General features: G+C 39.0%; 2 protein-coding genes and 2 long non-coding RNA genes across 4 annotated transcripts in view; all 4 read left to right on the top strand.

Annotated features, from left to right (window-relative positions):
• The first annotated feature begins 2,173 nt into the window (after positions 1-2,173).
• Positions 2,174-8,116, top strand: LOC149097815 (uncharacterized). Its single transcript, XM_089278177.1, has 2 exons — positions 2,174-2,633; positions 4,957-8,116. The coding sequence occupies exon 2, from the start codon at positions 5,116-5,118 to the stop codon at positions 7,192-7,194; it is 2,079 nt and encodes a 692-aa protein (XP_089134303.1). The 5' UTR covers positions 2,174-2,633; positions 4,957-5,115; the 3' UTR covers positions 7,195-8,116.
• Positions 8,117-9,707: 1,591 nt separating this feature from the next.
• Positions 9,708-11,034, top strand: LOC149097814 (uncharacterized). The gene is made up of 2 exons (XR_016203884.1): positions 9,708-9,983; positions 10,900-11,034. It is a non-coding gene; the product is annotated as an uncharacterized LOC149097814 (long non-coding RNA).
• Positions 11,035-12,369: 1,335 nt separating this feature from the next.
• LOC149097813 (uncharacterized) lies at positions 12,370-13,801 on the top strand. The gene is made up of 3 exons (XR_016203788.1): positions 12,370-12,532; positions 13,233-13,417; positions 13,679-13,801. It is a non-coding gene; the product is annotated as an uncharacterized LOC149097813 (long non-coding RNA).
• A 103-nt stretch (positions 13,802-13,904) lies between these two features.
• LOC149097812 (uncharacterized) overlaps positions 13,905-14,930 on the top strand; it is a 1,172-nt gene continuing 146 nt past the window's right edge. The window contains exons 1-5 of the mRNA XM_089277966.1: positions 13,905-13,970; positions 14,054-14,127; positions 14,269-14,323; positions 14,719-14,781; positions 14,917-14,930. The exon at positions 14,917-14,930 is cut by the window's right edge and continues 146 nt beyond it. Of these exons, the coding sequence (XP_089134092.1) occupies positions 13,905-13,970; positions 14,054-14,127; positions 14,269-14,323; positions 14,719-14,781; positions 14,917-14,930 (272 nt within the window). The remainder of the gene's footprint in view (positions 13,971-14,053; positions 14,128-14,268; positions 14,324-14,718; positions 14,782-14,916) is intronic.

Raw genomic sequence — 14,930 nt, 5'->3', positions numbered from 1 at the left:
CGCCTTTCTTGTCCCCCCTAAAACAAGCCAAACAAACAGTACGAAGTGTCTGGGACAAAAATTATACTTAGCAGGGGAGGGATAGGTGAAAACTATTTAATCCAGTTTTAATGAATAAATTAATCACAATGGACTGAGTGAGTGAGTGAACGCCATCCGACTGCCTTATAAGCTCATGGATGTCTAACATCCATGAGCAAAAAGGTAACCGAGACCGCCTTACTCGCAGCGTACTTTTGACCAACTTTGGGCCGATTTCCAGGAATTTGGAGGATATTTTCCAGTTTCGGGGACTGAACTAAATACTGATGGCCTTGGTTTTCAGTGAAATGGGCAGAGGAAAAATATTTGAGCGCTCGATTTCGAGCTTTTAGGCCGAAATATAGCTTCACTTATTTTAAGACTAAAAGGGTAGCCGAGACCGCGTTATGCGCAGCGTAATTTTGAACAACTGCGGGTCGATTTCCAGGAGCTTGGAGGAGATTTTCCAGTCCCGGGGACTCTAAACTAACTCATAATGGCCTTGGTTTTGTGTGAAATAAGCGGAGGAAAATATTTGAACGCTCTTTTTCGAGCTTCTAGGCCGAAATATAGCCCCGAAATATAGCCGAAACCGCCTTACGCGCAGCGTAATTTTGAACAACTTTGTGTAGATTTCCAGGAACTTGGGGGATATTTTCCAGTCTCGGGGACTCTAAACTAACTCGTGATAACCTTGGTTTTAGGTTAAATTGGCAGAGGAAAAATGTTTGAACGCTCGGTTTCTAGCTTCTAGGCCGAAATATAGCTCGCCCTACGCGCATCGTAATTTTGGCTAACTTTGGCTCGATTTGCCAGAACTTAGGGGATATTTTCCAGTGGGAGGGACTCTAAACTAATTCGTGATGGCCTTGGTTTTAAGTGAAATGGACAGAGGAGAAATATTTGAACGCTCGGTTTCCAGCTTCTACGCCGAAATATAGCCCCACTTCATTTTAAGACTAAAAAAGTAGCCGAGACCGCCTTACGCGCATCGACGGTAATTTTGACCAACTTTGGCTAAATTTGTCGGAACGTCAGGGATATTTTCCCGTCCCAGGGACTGTAAACGAGCTGGTGATGGCCTTGGTTTTCAGTGAAATGGCCAGAGAAAAAATATTTGAACGCTCTGTTTCGAGCTTCTAGGGCGAGATATAGCCTCACTTCATTTTAAGACTGATAGAGTAGCCGAGACTGCCTTGCGCGCATCTTGATTTTGACCAACTTTGACTCGATTTTGCGGAACTTCGGGGATATTTTCCAGTCCCAGGGACTCTAAAGTAGCTGGTGATGGCCTTGGTTTTCAGTAGAATGGACAGAGGAAAAATATTTGAACGCTCGATCTCGAGCTTCTAGGTTGAAATTTAGCCCCAGGTCACTTTATTTTAATCCTGATTGAGTAGCCGAGACCGCCTTACGGGCATAGGGATGTTGACCAACTTTGAATCGATTTACCGGAACTTGGGGGATATTTTCTAGTCACATGGACTCTAAACTTAACTTGTGATGGCCTGGGTTTTAGTGAAATGGACAGAGGAAAAATATTTGAACGCTCGGTTTCGAGGTTCTAGGCCGCAAGATAGCTCCACGTCACTTCATTTAAGGACTGATTGAGTAGCCGAGACCGCCTTATGAGCATCGTGATTTTGACCAATTTTGGCTCGATTTCCTGGAGCTTTGCGGATATTTTCCAGTCCCAGGGACTCTAAACTAATTCGTGATGGCCTGGGTTTTTAGTGAAATGGACAGAGAAAAATATTTGAACGCTCGGTTTCGAGCTTCTAGGCCAAAATATAGCCACACTTTATTTTAAGACTGATAGAGTAGCCGAGACCGCCTTACGTGCATTGTGATTTTGATCACCTTTGGCTCGATTATTTTCCAGTCCCAGGGACTTCAAACTAACTTGTGATGGCCTTGATTTTCAGTGAAATGGACAGAGGAAAAATATTTGAACGTTTGGTTTTGAGCTTCTAGGCCGAATTATAGCCCCACTTCATTTTAAGACTGAAAGAATAGCCGAGACCGCCTTACGCGCATCGTGATTTTGACCAATTTTGGCTCGATATGCCGGAACTTTGATGATATTTTCCAGTCCCGGGGACTCTAAACTTCATCGTGATAGCTTTGGTTTTCAGTGACATGGATGGAGGTAAAACTATCGCACGCTCGCTTTGGAGCTAATTTCTAGCGCCAAAATAGCCCCACTTAATTTTAAGAGTGAAAAAGGTAGCGAAGACCGACTTACACGCATCGTGATTTTGACCAACTTTGGCTCGATTTCCCGGAACTTGGGGGATATTGTCCAGTCCCAGGGACTCTATACTAACTTCTGATGGCCTTGGGTTGCAGTGAAATGGACAAGGAAAAACAATTGAACGCTCGGTTGAGCAACTATGGGTTGATATCCAGAACTTGGATCATATTTCCCAGTACCCGGGACTCTAAACTGGCACGTGATGGCCTTGGTTTGCAGGGAAATCGTCAGGGGAAAAATTATTGCACGCTCGGTTTCGAGCTTACAGATTTGTGCTCGGTGAAAGGAGTGCCTACTACTTGACTCACCTTTCACGAGTTAATGTTCGCTTTATCACTATGGTAACGAAGGAAGTAAGGTACTGAAGCACCCGTTTCTTAAAATACGTATTTGTAATTTGCGAAATGGAGCACTTGTGATCTTTCGGCTATAACTCGCTGTTAAAAAATATCACTGCATCCAGTTGTATGTACGAAGTGTTAAATAATCTGAAGCAATAAGTGTTATATAGTACAGTCTTGGAAGGACTCGGTTCTCGAAATACAGATCTTCGAATTTACAAATTTCGGAGTTCCGCTGTTTTATTCCTTTTTAGGTTTTCGTACAGAGGAATTTTACTGTTTTGATACTTGATACGTTTATTTCGGTATAGATTTGTTTCTTTCGTTTTGTATCGTTGTGTAAAATAAAGTAAGCCCTACAAGGGCTTGTATTTACATCAAATTGTCTAATGGAGGAGTGTGCTTGTAGGTTCGTGCAGAAAATTTTCCTTTCCACGAATGAAAGGAATCTGTCGTATCGACAAACTTAGATAATGGTAACATGATGTTGTGAAATATCTGAGTCGTAGTAATTATATGCAATTGTGGAATGGATAATTTCGCTTGTCATATCTTGCATGAAATTCTCGATGGGACGAAAGTTTCGAATTGGTCGTTTCGAGAAACTTCTATTGGGGTACGCAATGTCATGAAATATTTTTAAGTCGATGTTATGACATGCGATTCTCGAATGGAGAACTCTGCTTGTGTTATTTGCCTTTCATGTAATGTAACGAGTTGATAACATCAAAAACCTTCTGCTTGCGTTATTTGACACCCAACAACTGCTACCCAAACTTTAATGTTTACAAAGCAAAATCTTTTGGCTTTTGTTTGCAGACCATCTGTTTGTTGAAAACGAAGACAAATCCTTATATATAAATTTTTTGTTGTTAAAATTGTTTACAAGCCATTACCCAACGCATAATTATGGTTTGTTTCGTGGGTTAAGCGGAAATAACTTGCTCGTTACTTGAATTAATTTTTTCGCGGCTGTCAGAAATCGAACTAGCCAACGTCGCTAATGAAAATAGCACATTGTCAGAAAATATTTTAACCCACTTTTTAGTTCTTTACTAAACTATGCTCCTAGCTTATATAGTATATGGAGCAAAGGAGGGAGTATAATGCTGATAAACATCCAGTGCTGCTCGTGTCGAATAACGACAATGCATCTACAGATAGGCGAGACGCGAATTCTGTTTACATTATTTAAAGTCAGCCGTATTTAGTTGATAGACTCGCTGTTGTTAAAATTTAAAGATTTACCAAATGGAAGTTCTATTCAAATTTTATTTCGTGCCAGATACTAGTTAATGTCTAGAGATATTTTTATTTTTGATGAAGGTCGGTAGCTTGATCTTGAGGGTATTGTCAAATTTTCATCTGCCGCCAACCTGCGGGGGTAAGTATGATGAAATTTGAGCACTACATCAGAATTAAAGACTGACAGTGAATTTTTTGCGTTTCCTGCTGTGAAATTCCTTAAAATTTGGCAGACTGGTGACAAATATTAAGTTTAACAATAATTTTCTGTTTTCTTTAAAATTGTTTACAAGCCATTCTCAGTGTGTAATTATGTTTTGTTTCGTGGGTTAAGCGTAAATAACTAGCTCTCTACTTGAATTCATTTCTTCACGGCTGTCAGTTATCAAACGGAGTAACTTCTTAAAAGTAGCACATTGCCAAAAAATATTCTAACCCATTTTTTAAGTTTGTCAGTAAAGGAGGCTCCAAGCTTATAGAGTATATGGAGTGAGGGAGCGATAATGCTGCTAAACATCCAGTGCTGTTCGTTTCAAATAACAACAGTGCATATGCAAATAGTGGTGACGCAAATTCTGTTTACATTATTTTTATTCAGCCGTATACAGTTTATAGACTCACTGTTCCTAAAAATCAAAGAAGACGTACTAAATTGAAGTTTCTATGTAATTTGCATTTCATACCAGATACTTTTCAATGTGTAGCTATATTTTGTTTGGTGACTTACCTCTTTAACTCGTTCTTGAGGATAAGTAATTCTCATCCTAAGATAAACACATGTCACCAAAAGTTGAAAAACAGAAAGCGCAAAAAAATGAAAATGCTTTTTCCTAGCTATTCCTAATATCTGACAGTGCTTTCAGCCTTTGAAACCGTCCTCAGCATCAATTTTTCCTGCAAATGAGACGATAAATTTTCTCAAAAGTGGACAGGATAAAATGTACCATTGAGTTTCCTTCTTGTGGGCTAGTGAAAACTCCGAAATATATCACATTTGCGCGAGTGGAGCATAGCGTACACAACTCTGTGGCGCACAGATGAATGAAGTAGGATTTTGGTTTCCAAAAACTAACAGACCTCTCTTTCCCCCCACAGGTAACTTTCCAAAGTCAGTACTCTGTTTCCGAAGAAATAATCCCAATCCAACAGCGGAAAATCGAACCAGTATCATGCTATGGAAGTCTTCACTTCGTCTTCGTTGAGGTCTGCGATAAACTATTTCCTAACATTCCTAAAAGTACGATTAAAAGTCGCATGAGAAATCTTGGTCTTAAGCTGTTGAAGGCGCCTCAAGAAATTCAGAACAAGTTGAGAACTGCTAGACCTTACTTGGCCTGTTACAAATTCCTCTCGCTGATTTCCAAACGAGACGTTGTCATTCTTGAAGCTTATCACGATTCACGCGAAGAAAGAAAGGAAAACTCTAAAAAACTGTATGGACCTTTCTTAAGTAATCTTAGTGATAGTAGCGATACTAACTACACACACGGGGGAGGACAAAATCAGAACGTAGGGGACATTTTTTTAAGGGATAATGTAGAGTCCACTATGCCTCCCAAAAAACATGGGTTAAGTACCAATTTCTTAGTAGAAAATCTCTTGAATTCTTCTCCGGGAAGTTTAGCCGTAGAAAAGCCAATGACTGGGTTTTCAGAATCACAGGAACAAATAGTCGATGAGCAGATTTCGACAGACTCGGAACCCGAGTCAAGTTATTCCTCGGACAGCGATACCAATTTCGAGTCCTCACCGGACGAAGAAAGCGCTGGCGAACAAGATTATGGCATTGTCGAGCTGTTTCATAAAAAAGATATAGATATAGATTGCTTCCCCGACGTCGTTAAACGTGTGAGTGAAATGAAGGAATTCTTTCAATCAGACTTGAATTTTAAGCGCAGACAGTCCAAACTGTCGGATGTCACGTGGGCGAAAACTTTGGAACGGTTAGTGATCTTTTTGGCTTATTGTTCGCGCACGTTGAAGCTAGACATTCGATTGGAATTGGTGGAAAATATGAATATCGTGGAATCCTTTATCAAGCACATAAAGCATAGCCGGCGAGTTAAGAACAACACTGCTGCCCTTTATGTAATGTCCTTCATAAAGGTTGCGAAATTCCTGCATGCAAACGAGAGTCGCGGAAATTATGACGCAGTGGATAGCATTAGTGATCTTCGCGCCCTTCAGAACCAACTCCTCAGAGAGCATGCTGTTTTGGAATCCACCAAAGAACCTGAGAAGAGAAGGCTGTTTTGGCCGCAATTTCAAGAATTAACCCGTTCCCTTCATCAACAATTCGAAGACGAACTCGATGTGCGACAGAAAGCACGTCTGCACATGAATTTCACACTATTGCTACTTTTTGCGATAAATCCAGGCCGTGCTAAAGAGTTCAGAACCCTTCGCATCGTTACAGATATCCCAGAGAACGAAGTTGATGAAATCGTCGGGAAGCTACCGAACGGAGAGAACTTTATGGTGTTTGCGAAAAACGGAGTCACCCGTCTCGTCGAGAAAGGTTACAAAACGGTGAAAAGATACGGACCGAATGTCATAGAAATGAGCGAATTTCATTTCGTGGATTTTCATGTTAAGCGTTACGTCGAACGGTCGCGACTAAAGCTCATACCCCGGGGCTGTAGTCATGACTTTTTTTTTGTCAACAACCGAGGCTCATTTTTTAAATCACCGGGATCTTTCTCCAGTTACTTGGCGAAAATCTTTCGGGAGAATCTCGGCTTTCACTGCACAATGAACGAAATGCGACACGCATTGGTGGAAAACTTTAGGTCTAGCAAAGAAAGTTCCGATGTACAGCTGGCAGAAAGCTTAGCTCGTGTCTGTAAGCACAGTTTGCGCACTCAAATGCAGGTCTACGACAAAAGAAGTCAACAGGAAAGAACGAAACGCGCATTGCACTACCTTAATCAATCAGCAGTTAACGCCATAGTGGACGACGTTCCAGGTACATCTTGCAATGTTGACGACGAAGTCGAGGATGATTCATCAGGGGAAGAACGTGATCTACCCGCTCCTGGAGAAATATGCGCTCTTATACCGGCTGATGCACGAGCTAAATCGCCCGAGATATTCTTGGCTAAGGTTTTAAAGTACAGCGCAGATGGTCAGAGCGTGCGCTTGGCGTGGCTAAAGCAAATAGAAGGCAAGCCAAACCACTACAAGTTTCAGGTTGGCCATTCGGTCTGGGAGGAGAAGGTTTCGAGTCTCATCTACCCACTGGATGTCACTTATAAGCGAGACGAAGGCAGTTATGAGCTTCGGAGTGCCAAGAAAGAGATTTATCAACAACTGAAGTCAGCTGTTTCTGTCTAACATCGCATCGAAAATCATTTTCTAGTCATTTTCAGAGAAAAATGATTTAAAAAAAACGTTTTCAAATCATTTTTAGAGTCGTTATAGCAATGTTGACACATAACAGCATGATTCCGTTGACTCTATCCGTTACATCTGAAGTTATAAAAACGAGCAATAGCTATATTTGTGTGATGCTTTTTTTTCAAATTTAGCTGCCTAAATTTTTTTTCAAACCTCGTTAATGAAAACAGAAATAACTTGCATTTGCACTGAATGGAACTCCATTCGTGTCAAATGAGCTTTACGGATTGCTCGCTGCACTAAAAACTTAAGTCAAAAACTGGCATATGGCGCTGAATTGAACGCCATTCGCGTCAAATAAGCCGTGTACGGATTTCTCGCTGTTCTGAAAATCCAAGTCAAAACATGCATGTTCCATTTACCCACGAAATGTCGTGTCAAATCGAGGGTTGCCTGGGATCGTCGGGAGAAACCAAGAGATTTTCTAAGTTATAATACTGCGTTTCCTTAAACTAGCGTCCTGAACATTAATTTCAAATTTCGCCTTTTCGACTGGATCTTGACATCGCCCAAGGCATTGAACGTTAAGTCGACTAACATTTTAGAGGCGGTTGTTATTAGGGCACCTAATTAAGGAAATAGGGAATTAAACTCAGTTGGCGTTTAATTAGAAAACTCTGTTGATTCTCGTCTGAATGTATACAGAAAACAGTTCTGCTGTCCAAAATTTTCTTTGTTTTGTTTGTGATTCAGAGGCAATTAATAATTGGTAATTTCTGATAGAGACCCGAGGACGTACATTGCAATAGGCAATTTATAGAGGGTACCCTGTCGGAATATTAATTCTGACACCTTTTGGTTTCTTTGAGAAGCCATTACTGCCACTGAGCAGAGAAATATTGAGTTAGAGTTTTTTAGGTGAATCTACAAAATTCAGACCCGCAATGGGTAAAAAGCGCAAAAATGTCCAAAGAGATCAACAACGTTTGCAAACTTTTCTGCAAACAAAGTGTTTGATTTGTTACACTCCGGGGCCACTGGCTTCTCGTAGACTTCCTTGTTGCAAGGTTTTTATGCACGAGAGCTGTTTGCTAAAATGTTTTCAGCATGCGAGTACCAGTAAAAGAAAATGCCCCCATTGTAGACAGGAAATTTATCCCATTAATAAGGGCGAACTCGAACCTTCGTGCATTCCGGAGGGAGTTTTCTTATTTCGGTTAGAATTTGAAACGTTCGTTGCTAAGTCACCTGCTCAAATAGCAGATGAATTATGGGATTTCTTGCCTAACCTAGTACCTCCACCTGGTTGGTCAGACTATCGAAGAATGTGGAGAAGATAAGGAGCTCATTATGAAAAGCTTTAAATTGTCAACTCTTTTTTACACTTTTTAGAATATTTTCCAATATATTATCAAGCAACTTAGCTTCTTTATATAAGTTTAAATACTTTAGTACTGAGTCCTTTTAAACGTTTCGTAGTTTTGTTATTAATAGATTTTCTGGCATGTATATCCATTATATAGCTATTATAATCAAGTGCGTTTGAGTTTGATATGTGCTTATAGTCTGATGACGGAGATGCTCGAACGATTTCTGTATGATCTAGATAAACTAAAACGAAGCAATTTGATTTGTTTCGTGAACGGAGTTAACGGCGCGAGGTCTTTCTTATTGGTTAATCAAATATAGTTCTCTCCGTCTATAATGAAACAGATTGCGAAAACTCGGGAAAACCGCCAGTGTTTTTCCAGGCCATACAGAAATCGCTCTTTAAACTTTTCTTGTTCTCATCATAATTATAGAAATGTGCCCAATGATCAACATTTTGTTTTTCAACACGGCCTGGAGATTAATCAAAAAGGTTTTCATTATTGAGTCGGCTGAGACTGTCTTTTTAAGACGGTCCATTTCGGTTTTTGTTGTCATTTTAACGCTTATCTTTTGTTAACAATTGTCGCGTTCTGAACTACGCGCCACAGGAAATCTGTTATCGTTGTTATTAAAGCAAATGGGTTTTAGATAGCGACAAGAATTCATCTGTTGATCATAGGGTCACTACGTTTTTTACTTAGAGAAGACGTAGTATTAGATAGCTTTAGCATTGTTATCTTATCTTTGTTGTCTGCAATGTAAAGGTTACTGAGTTCAAGGAATTAAATTGTGTTGAAAGGACAATTTGTATTAGCAATTTTTGTAAACTTTTCAGGACAGTAATTACATTTAACCTGTGAAATGGGGTAACGCGGTCTTGAACACCTTTGTTCCAGTACCCCCGTTTCAGTTCCGGAAGTTGTCCACTCATGATTCTAGCACAACACCCAGGGGACAAAAAAGCTGTGGAAACACTCGCTTGCGGCTCGCCTTCCCACAGCATTTCTCGTTCTCCCAAACTTCCTCTGGTGTTTCTATAACTCGACAGAAACACGGTACATGTTTTCTATTTCTTGAATGTTACTCGTATGTACCTATATGTTACTCGTATGTATTCGTACGTTACTCGTATGTACTCGTATGTTCTCGTATGTTCTCGTATGTTACTCGCATGTATTCGTATGGTCCTTTCATATCACGTGATCAAACCACATGGGGTCAACAGTCGTGCAACATGGCGGAACGTAACGAAGATTTGCGAAAAGTTTTTCGCTCTTTGAAGTGCGGTACGGAAGCTGGCTAGTATATTTGAGTGTCCTAAGTACGCTAAGTTTCCCTTTTTGCTATCAAAGAGAAATGACTTGAGTCGCAGAGAAGTGGACGGTCGATCTACGTTGAATCACGCAATGAGAAAGGTATTCTTAATAGCCTTGTAATAATTGCTATTTCAGTTACGTTTTTTAATTTTCATCCGACTTTTTGACTTGGTAATGCTATCGTCACATCAGTAAGAATTGACCGTAAAACAAACAAAGCTGTTAGGTCAATGGATGGACTTTATTTTGGTGTTTCTCACCAAAGACAGATTTATAGATTACACCACAACACTTCAATGAAAATTATTGAGAAACATTAATCCCAAATGAATCGCGTACGCGATTCATTTGCTCATTAGTTATGCATAGGGCATGTCCAGGCGTCTCCAAGGAAGTTGAGTGGTACTGGACCTCGATTTCTAGGCATTGTGCTTTAATACAATTGTCAAATTCGAGCTAGATCTTCGTTTATATAAAGAGCGAGTTTTTATCTTAGCGATATTGACATTTGCGGGTGAGATCGTAACATTTATTAAGTATAGAAACATATCTTTTAGCATAGCGATGTTTCGAATTATTCATTATGCCCCCATATTATTATTTCCCGAATTTTAAGTATAATTTTGGTCTATTGCTTTTTTTTCTGTGAACACTGAGTGATGGTGTAGTGTAGCACATCAAAACATTCTTGGTCAACTGAAATCTTCGAAATTACTCTGATGTGCAGTTTATACCAGTTTTTATTCAGTATTATTTCATAGCAAACTAAAGATTCTTACCGACCGAAAGGTAACTTTGTCACTTGTCTTTCATACCCACATACCTTTGTCACTTTCATACTGATTTGTGGGTGTTAAAAATTATACTAAGCATGAACTTTTCAAGCTGGTAATTCTTATCAAATAATTAATATACTTATTGTATATATTTTAGGTTTCAAACAAAATCCTAACAGATCCTTTCATCCTTTCATCCATAATGAGAGCTGATCACTGTACGTATCTTTATTCCCCAGGGTCCTTATGGATGCCAGCCTCATTGCTGAATGGGCTACCCTGGTAAAATAAAGTTCCTTCCTTACTTTCGTAAATGACCCACTAGCTTTGTACCTTTAAAAACTATTGTTTTATAATAAAGGCTGATTGACTGATTAATTGTCTATAAATCTGCAGTTGTTAACTTAGTTACAACACTATACACACTCCAAGTCACAACTCTAGGTTCCACTCGTGGCTCTTCCACAGATTGACTAAACTACATGAGCTTGTAGTATTGATCAAAATAAAACTTAATCTCGGAAAACGAATTCCACTCTAACAAGCAGCTCAGAGACTGAACCATTAATTTCCAAGTCACTGAAAAAGTCATGTCCATCAATTCTAACCATGAGAAGGCACGTGCAATGTATGTCCAGAGAATTTCTTAGTTAATCAACAATAGTAGTAGTAATAGTTTTTAACCTACTCATAGATTTTCATATTTCCATCTTTAAACTAGGTTTTTTATTCTTTTTAATCATATGCAATTCCAAGAGCATTGAGCATTATCAATGTGCAATGAGAACCTTTTTATTATTTTAATTATTATTATTATTAATCAGACTAGATGTCTTGAGAATTTCTTAGTTAATCAGAGCTTATTTCATGCCAAATGCAGTCAGACAGCTTATTAAGGAGTGAATTTATTCTCATTTGAACTCTTAAGAAAGTTGAGAAGTGACTCTTGGATCCCTCTTAATAGGATCTTAGTTTATTCTCAGTGAATTTATTCTCATTTGAACTCTTCATAGAAAGTTGAGAAGTGAATCTGGGATGCCTCTTAAAATTAATAGGGCCCGGGGTGCATGATCAAACCTCCAGACATGCCTTTTATTGTACATGCCATCCGGGTTTGAAGCCTTAATTTTCAAGTCAGCGCGTGTGATAGATGTCTTGAGAATTTCTTAGTTAATCAGAGCTTATTTCATGCCAAATGCAGTCAGACAGCTTATTAAGGAGTGAATTTATTCTCATTTGAACTCTTAAGAAAGTTGAGAAGTGACTCTTGGATCCCTCTTAATAGGATCTTAGTTTATTCTCAGTGAATTTATTCTCATTTGAACTCTTCATAGAAAGTTGAGAAGTGAATCTGGGATGCCTCTTAAAATTAATAGGGCCCGGGGTGCATGATCAAACCTCCAGACATGCCTTTTATTGTACATGCCATCCGGGTTTGAAGCTTTAATTTTCAAATCACTGAAAAAGTGAATATTACTTGATTTGAATGTTGATAGAAAACTGGTAGTGGGCTTGGAGAAATAGTTTTTTTGTTGAGCTTTGGTTTGAGGAGAATTTGAGGATGCATTTTATACGAAACGGACGCCAATGTCGACAGGTACATAGAGTCAGCCTGGTTGAAACATTGTTTTACTTGGGTGGAATGACTGTGTGTATTTTTTAATGAGCTAGGATATTTAATCAATAAATTCTTATTCTCTGTCTCTCTCTTTCTCTCTGGGCTCTAGGATGGTCCATATTTGTCCTTACTGCGGTCTGACATCCAGCCTATATCCTCCCCGAGGCATTTTTTCTCCATGTTGGTGTCCAAGTCTGCGTGTGAATGATTGCAAGACAAGATGTCCACCGACGACTTCCTTTTTTCCAGTAAAAGTAAGCACTCGTTTGCTGTTTACTACTTGCTTGATGCATAATTTGATGGATCTATTGACTGACTGACTGTGAACTAGATCTATTGTGAAAACAGTCTATTTTTAATGACTTTTTTAGATCACGGAGATTAGTTACCGGTGATGTGATAAAATCTCTTGGTATCTTCAACTAATTTTACGCAATATATTAAGTATCACGCTGTACTAACCTTATCGGTACACAGTAAATACAGCTGTCAATGTTGATCCTTATGAGCGCGTCATTTGAGAATGAACGTGACTCTTTAAAAGCATGGTTCTCAGATCGAAAGCTTTTCGATCATTCCATTCCTGAAGATAGTATCTCTCTTTAAAAGTATGCATTGATAATTTCTTGTCTGGTAGTGAATGCTATACCTTTCAGAAAGATTCAATAAAATAACACTATACAACAGGCTTCGGGAAAGTTTTTAAACTACGATTTATCACTTCTACCCAATGTGTTTCAAGGTTCTTCTGTTCAATCCGTCCCTTCTTTAAATCGCCTTGTTGAAAGGAATTGGATATGTCCTTCAGTAAACACCCCATTGTTTCAAAAAAGTAACAATGGCTGTTCGGTGTATGCTCTGATCTGTTCCTAGTTTGTATCCACAAGAGAAATGGAAGATGCGATGTGAAGTGCCATGACGTTATCTCACAGATTTCTTCCTTTTTTCTCAAAGCTTTCAGTTCAGTAGTCAAAGCTGGCTTCAGGTTTTAAGACACAGAGCACATTGTGGTCGCTTCATTGATGAACGCGCTAGATAACACTGGGTGATTTGTACCAGCAAGAAGCTCCTTTGCCCTCATTATCTTCTGAATCTCAAGCGAAGAAGGAGCTCGGCTTTACCATAGTCGTCGAGAAAAAGTGAGTTGATTTTGAACCATAAAATAGGTAAACAACATCTTTTACCGACTAGAACAACTGTTCAAGTCGTCAACGCCGGGTTGCTCGTGTTGCTTTCTTGCTGACAAAGAAAAGCCATATTTTTCCTCCACAAAAGCCTCGCCCCTTCCTGTGAGCTATTTATTTTAACTTCGTTTATTTGGCATGTTTTTGCAATGTGAAATTGTGGATAAACTAGAATTTACTTGGAACACTTCCTGATACGCAATTTGGTTTCCTTAGAACACTCTTCCGCAGCTAACACTAAAAAAGAGCGATTCAGTGATGGAAGACTGTTAAAAATGATATTTCTTCACCCCTGGAGTGCTTACTAACAAGGCCGTCAAACAGTCAACAGCAGAAAGTAAGAGGGCTTAACAAGATAGAAATAATATACAATGAACTAGAGTAAGGCCATAATACAAGCATTCGAAATCTATTTTTTTACCGCTAAGATTTCAAGCGTAAAATGGGAAATCTGAGTGACGATGAAATATTGAAATGTAGTTCCATAATTAAGGGGGAGTTTAGTAGAGTAGTTTAACACTTAGTTGAGTTGTGCTGAACGTTTATCAAATTCCAGTTAGTAATTAGTGTTTTTATCTTTTTTTCTGCTAGACCTATTTTCCGGATGCGAACAGCGTAAGGCAGCAATACAATCTGGAGGAAAGAATTCCGGCGGCACTTGCTAGGTAAATGTAGTCTTAAAATAAGCTACAAACTAATCAAGGAAGCTTTGTTGTCTTGCAAAGCCAGACTCGAGCCTTAAATGTTGCCTTTTTTAATTGTATTATTTGAAACTCTAAATTTCGATTTTTCTGTTTCTTTTTTAGACCTCGGGCACTTCACGCAATCGGATTACAAAGTCCGGCACTTCGCCTGAGGCCGGTAAGATAAAAATCACATATCGTATTTGTTTCATTTCAGTTCTTAGCACTTTAAACAATTGCGCACAGATTACGAAAGCGCCGGTTATAACAACATTTCAGTGCTTAAATACTTAATACTCATCGAAGTAAATGCAAAGCTGTCTGCTATCATTGCTAATTTTGAATGAAATCATTTTAACACCAGCGAAATTCTACAGCTTCTTTATAAATCAAACACCACTAGCGACTTAAGAGCTCTGGTACCGAAATTGTTCTGTGCTAAAATACCCAGCTAGGGAAACAGACTACGTAAATAAGCCATTAAAATTGAGTACCATAATCAGATGATTGAGAGGGAGTTTTGTTCGAACCCTGGTAAATAATAATTTTTTTGTTATTTTTGTTCCCCGCTAGGCCCATTTTTCGGATGGAAACAGCGTAGCGAAAACAACTGGAGAAATGAATTCATTGCACTCGGTGGGTGAATGTAGAATTAAAATTAGTAAGCTTACAGACTAAACTTGGACGCTTTCTCGTGTTGCAAAGTAGCTAACAATGTTGACCTTCTTAATTGTACTATCTGAAAATCTAAATTGCGATTCTGTTTTTTAGACCTCTGGAGCGTT

The sequence above is a fragment of the Orbicella faveolata genome, unplaced genomic scaffold, assembly GCF_042242905.1.
Source record: "Orbicella faveolata isolate gen_17 unplaced genomic scaffold, um_ofav_v1 contig_46, whole genome shotgun sequence".
Taxonomy (NCBI): domain Eukaryota; kingdom Metazoa; phylum Cnidaria; class Anthozoa; order Scleractinia; family Merulinidae; genus Orbicella; species Orbicella faveolata.
This window is presented reverse-complemented; position numbering and strand designations above follow the sequence as displayed.

Excerpts from the sequence above, each read along its gene's own strand:
- LOC149097815 (XM_089278177.1), top strand. The coding sequence starts at position 5,116 with ATGAGAAATCTTGGTCTTAAGCTGTTGAAGGCGCCTCAAGAAATTCAG.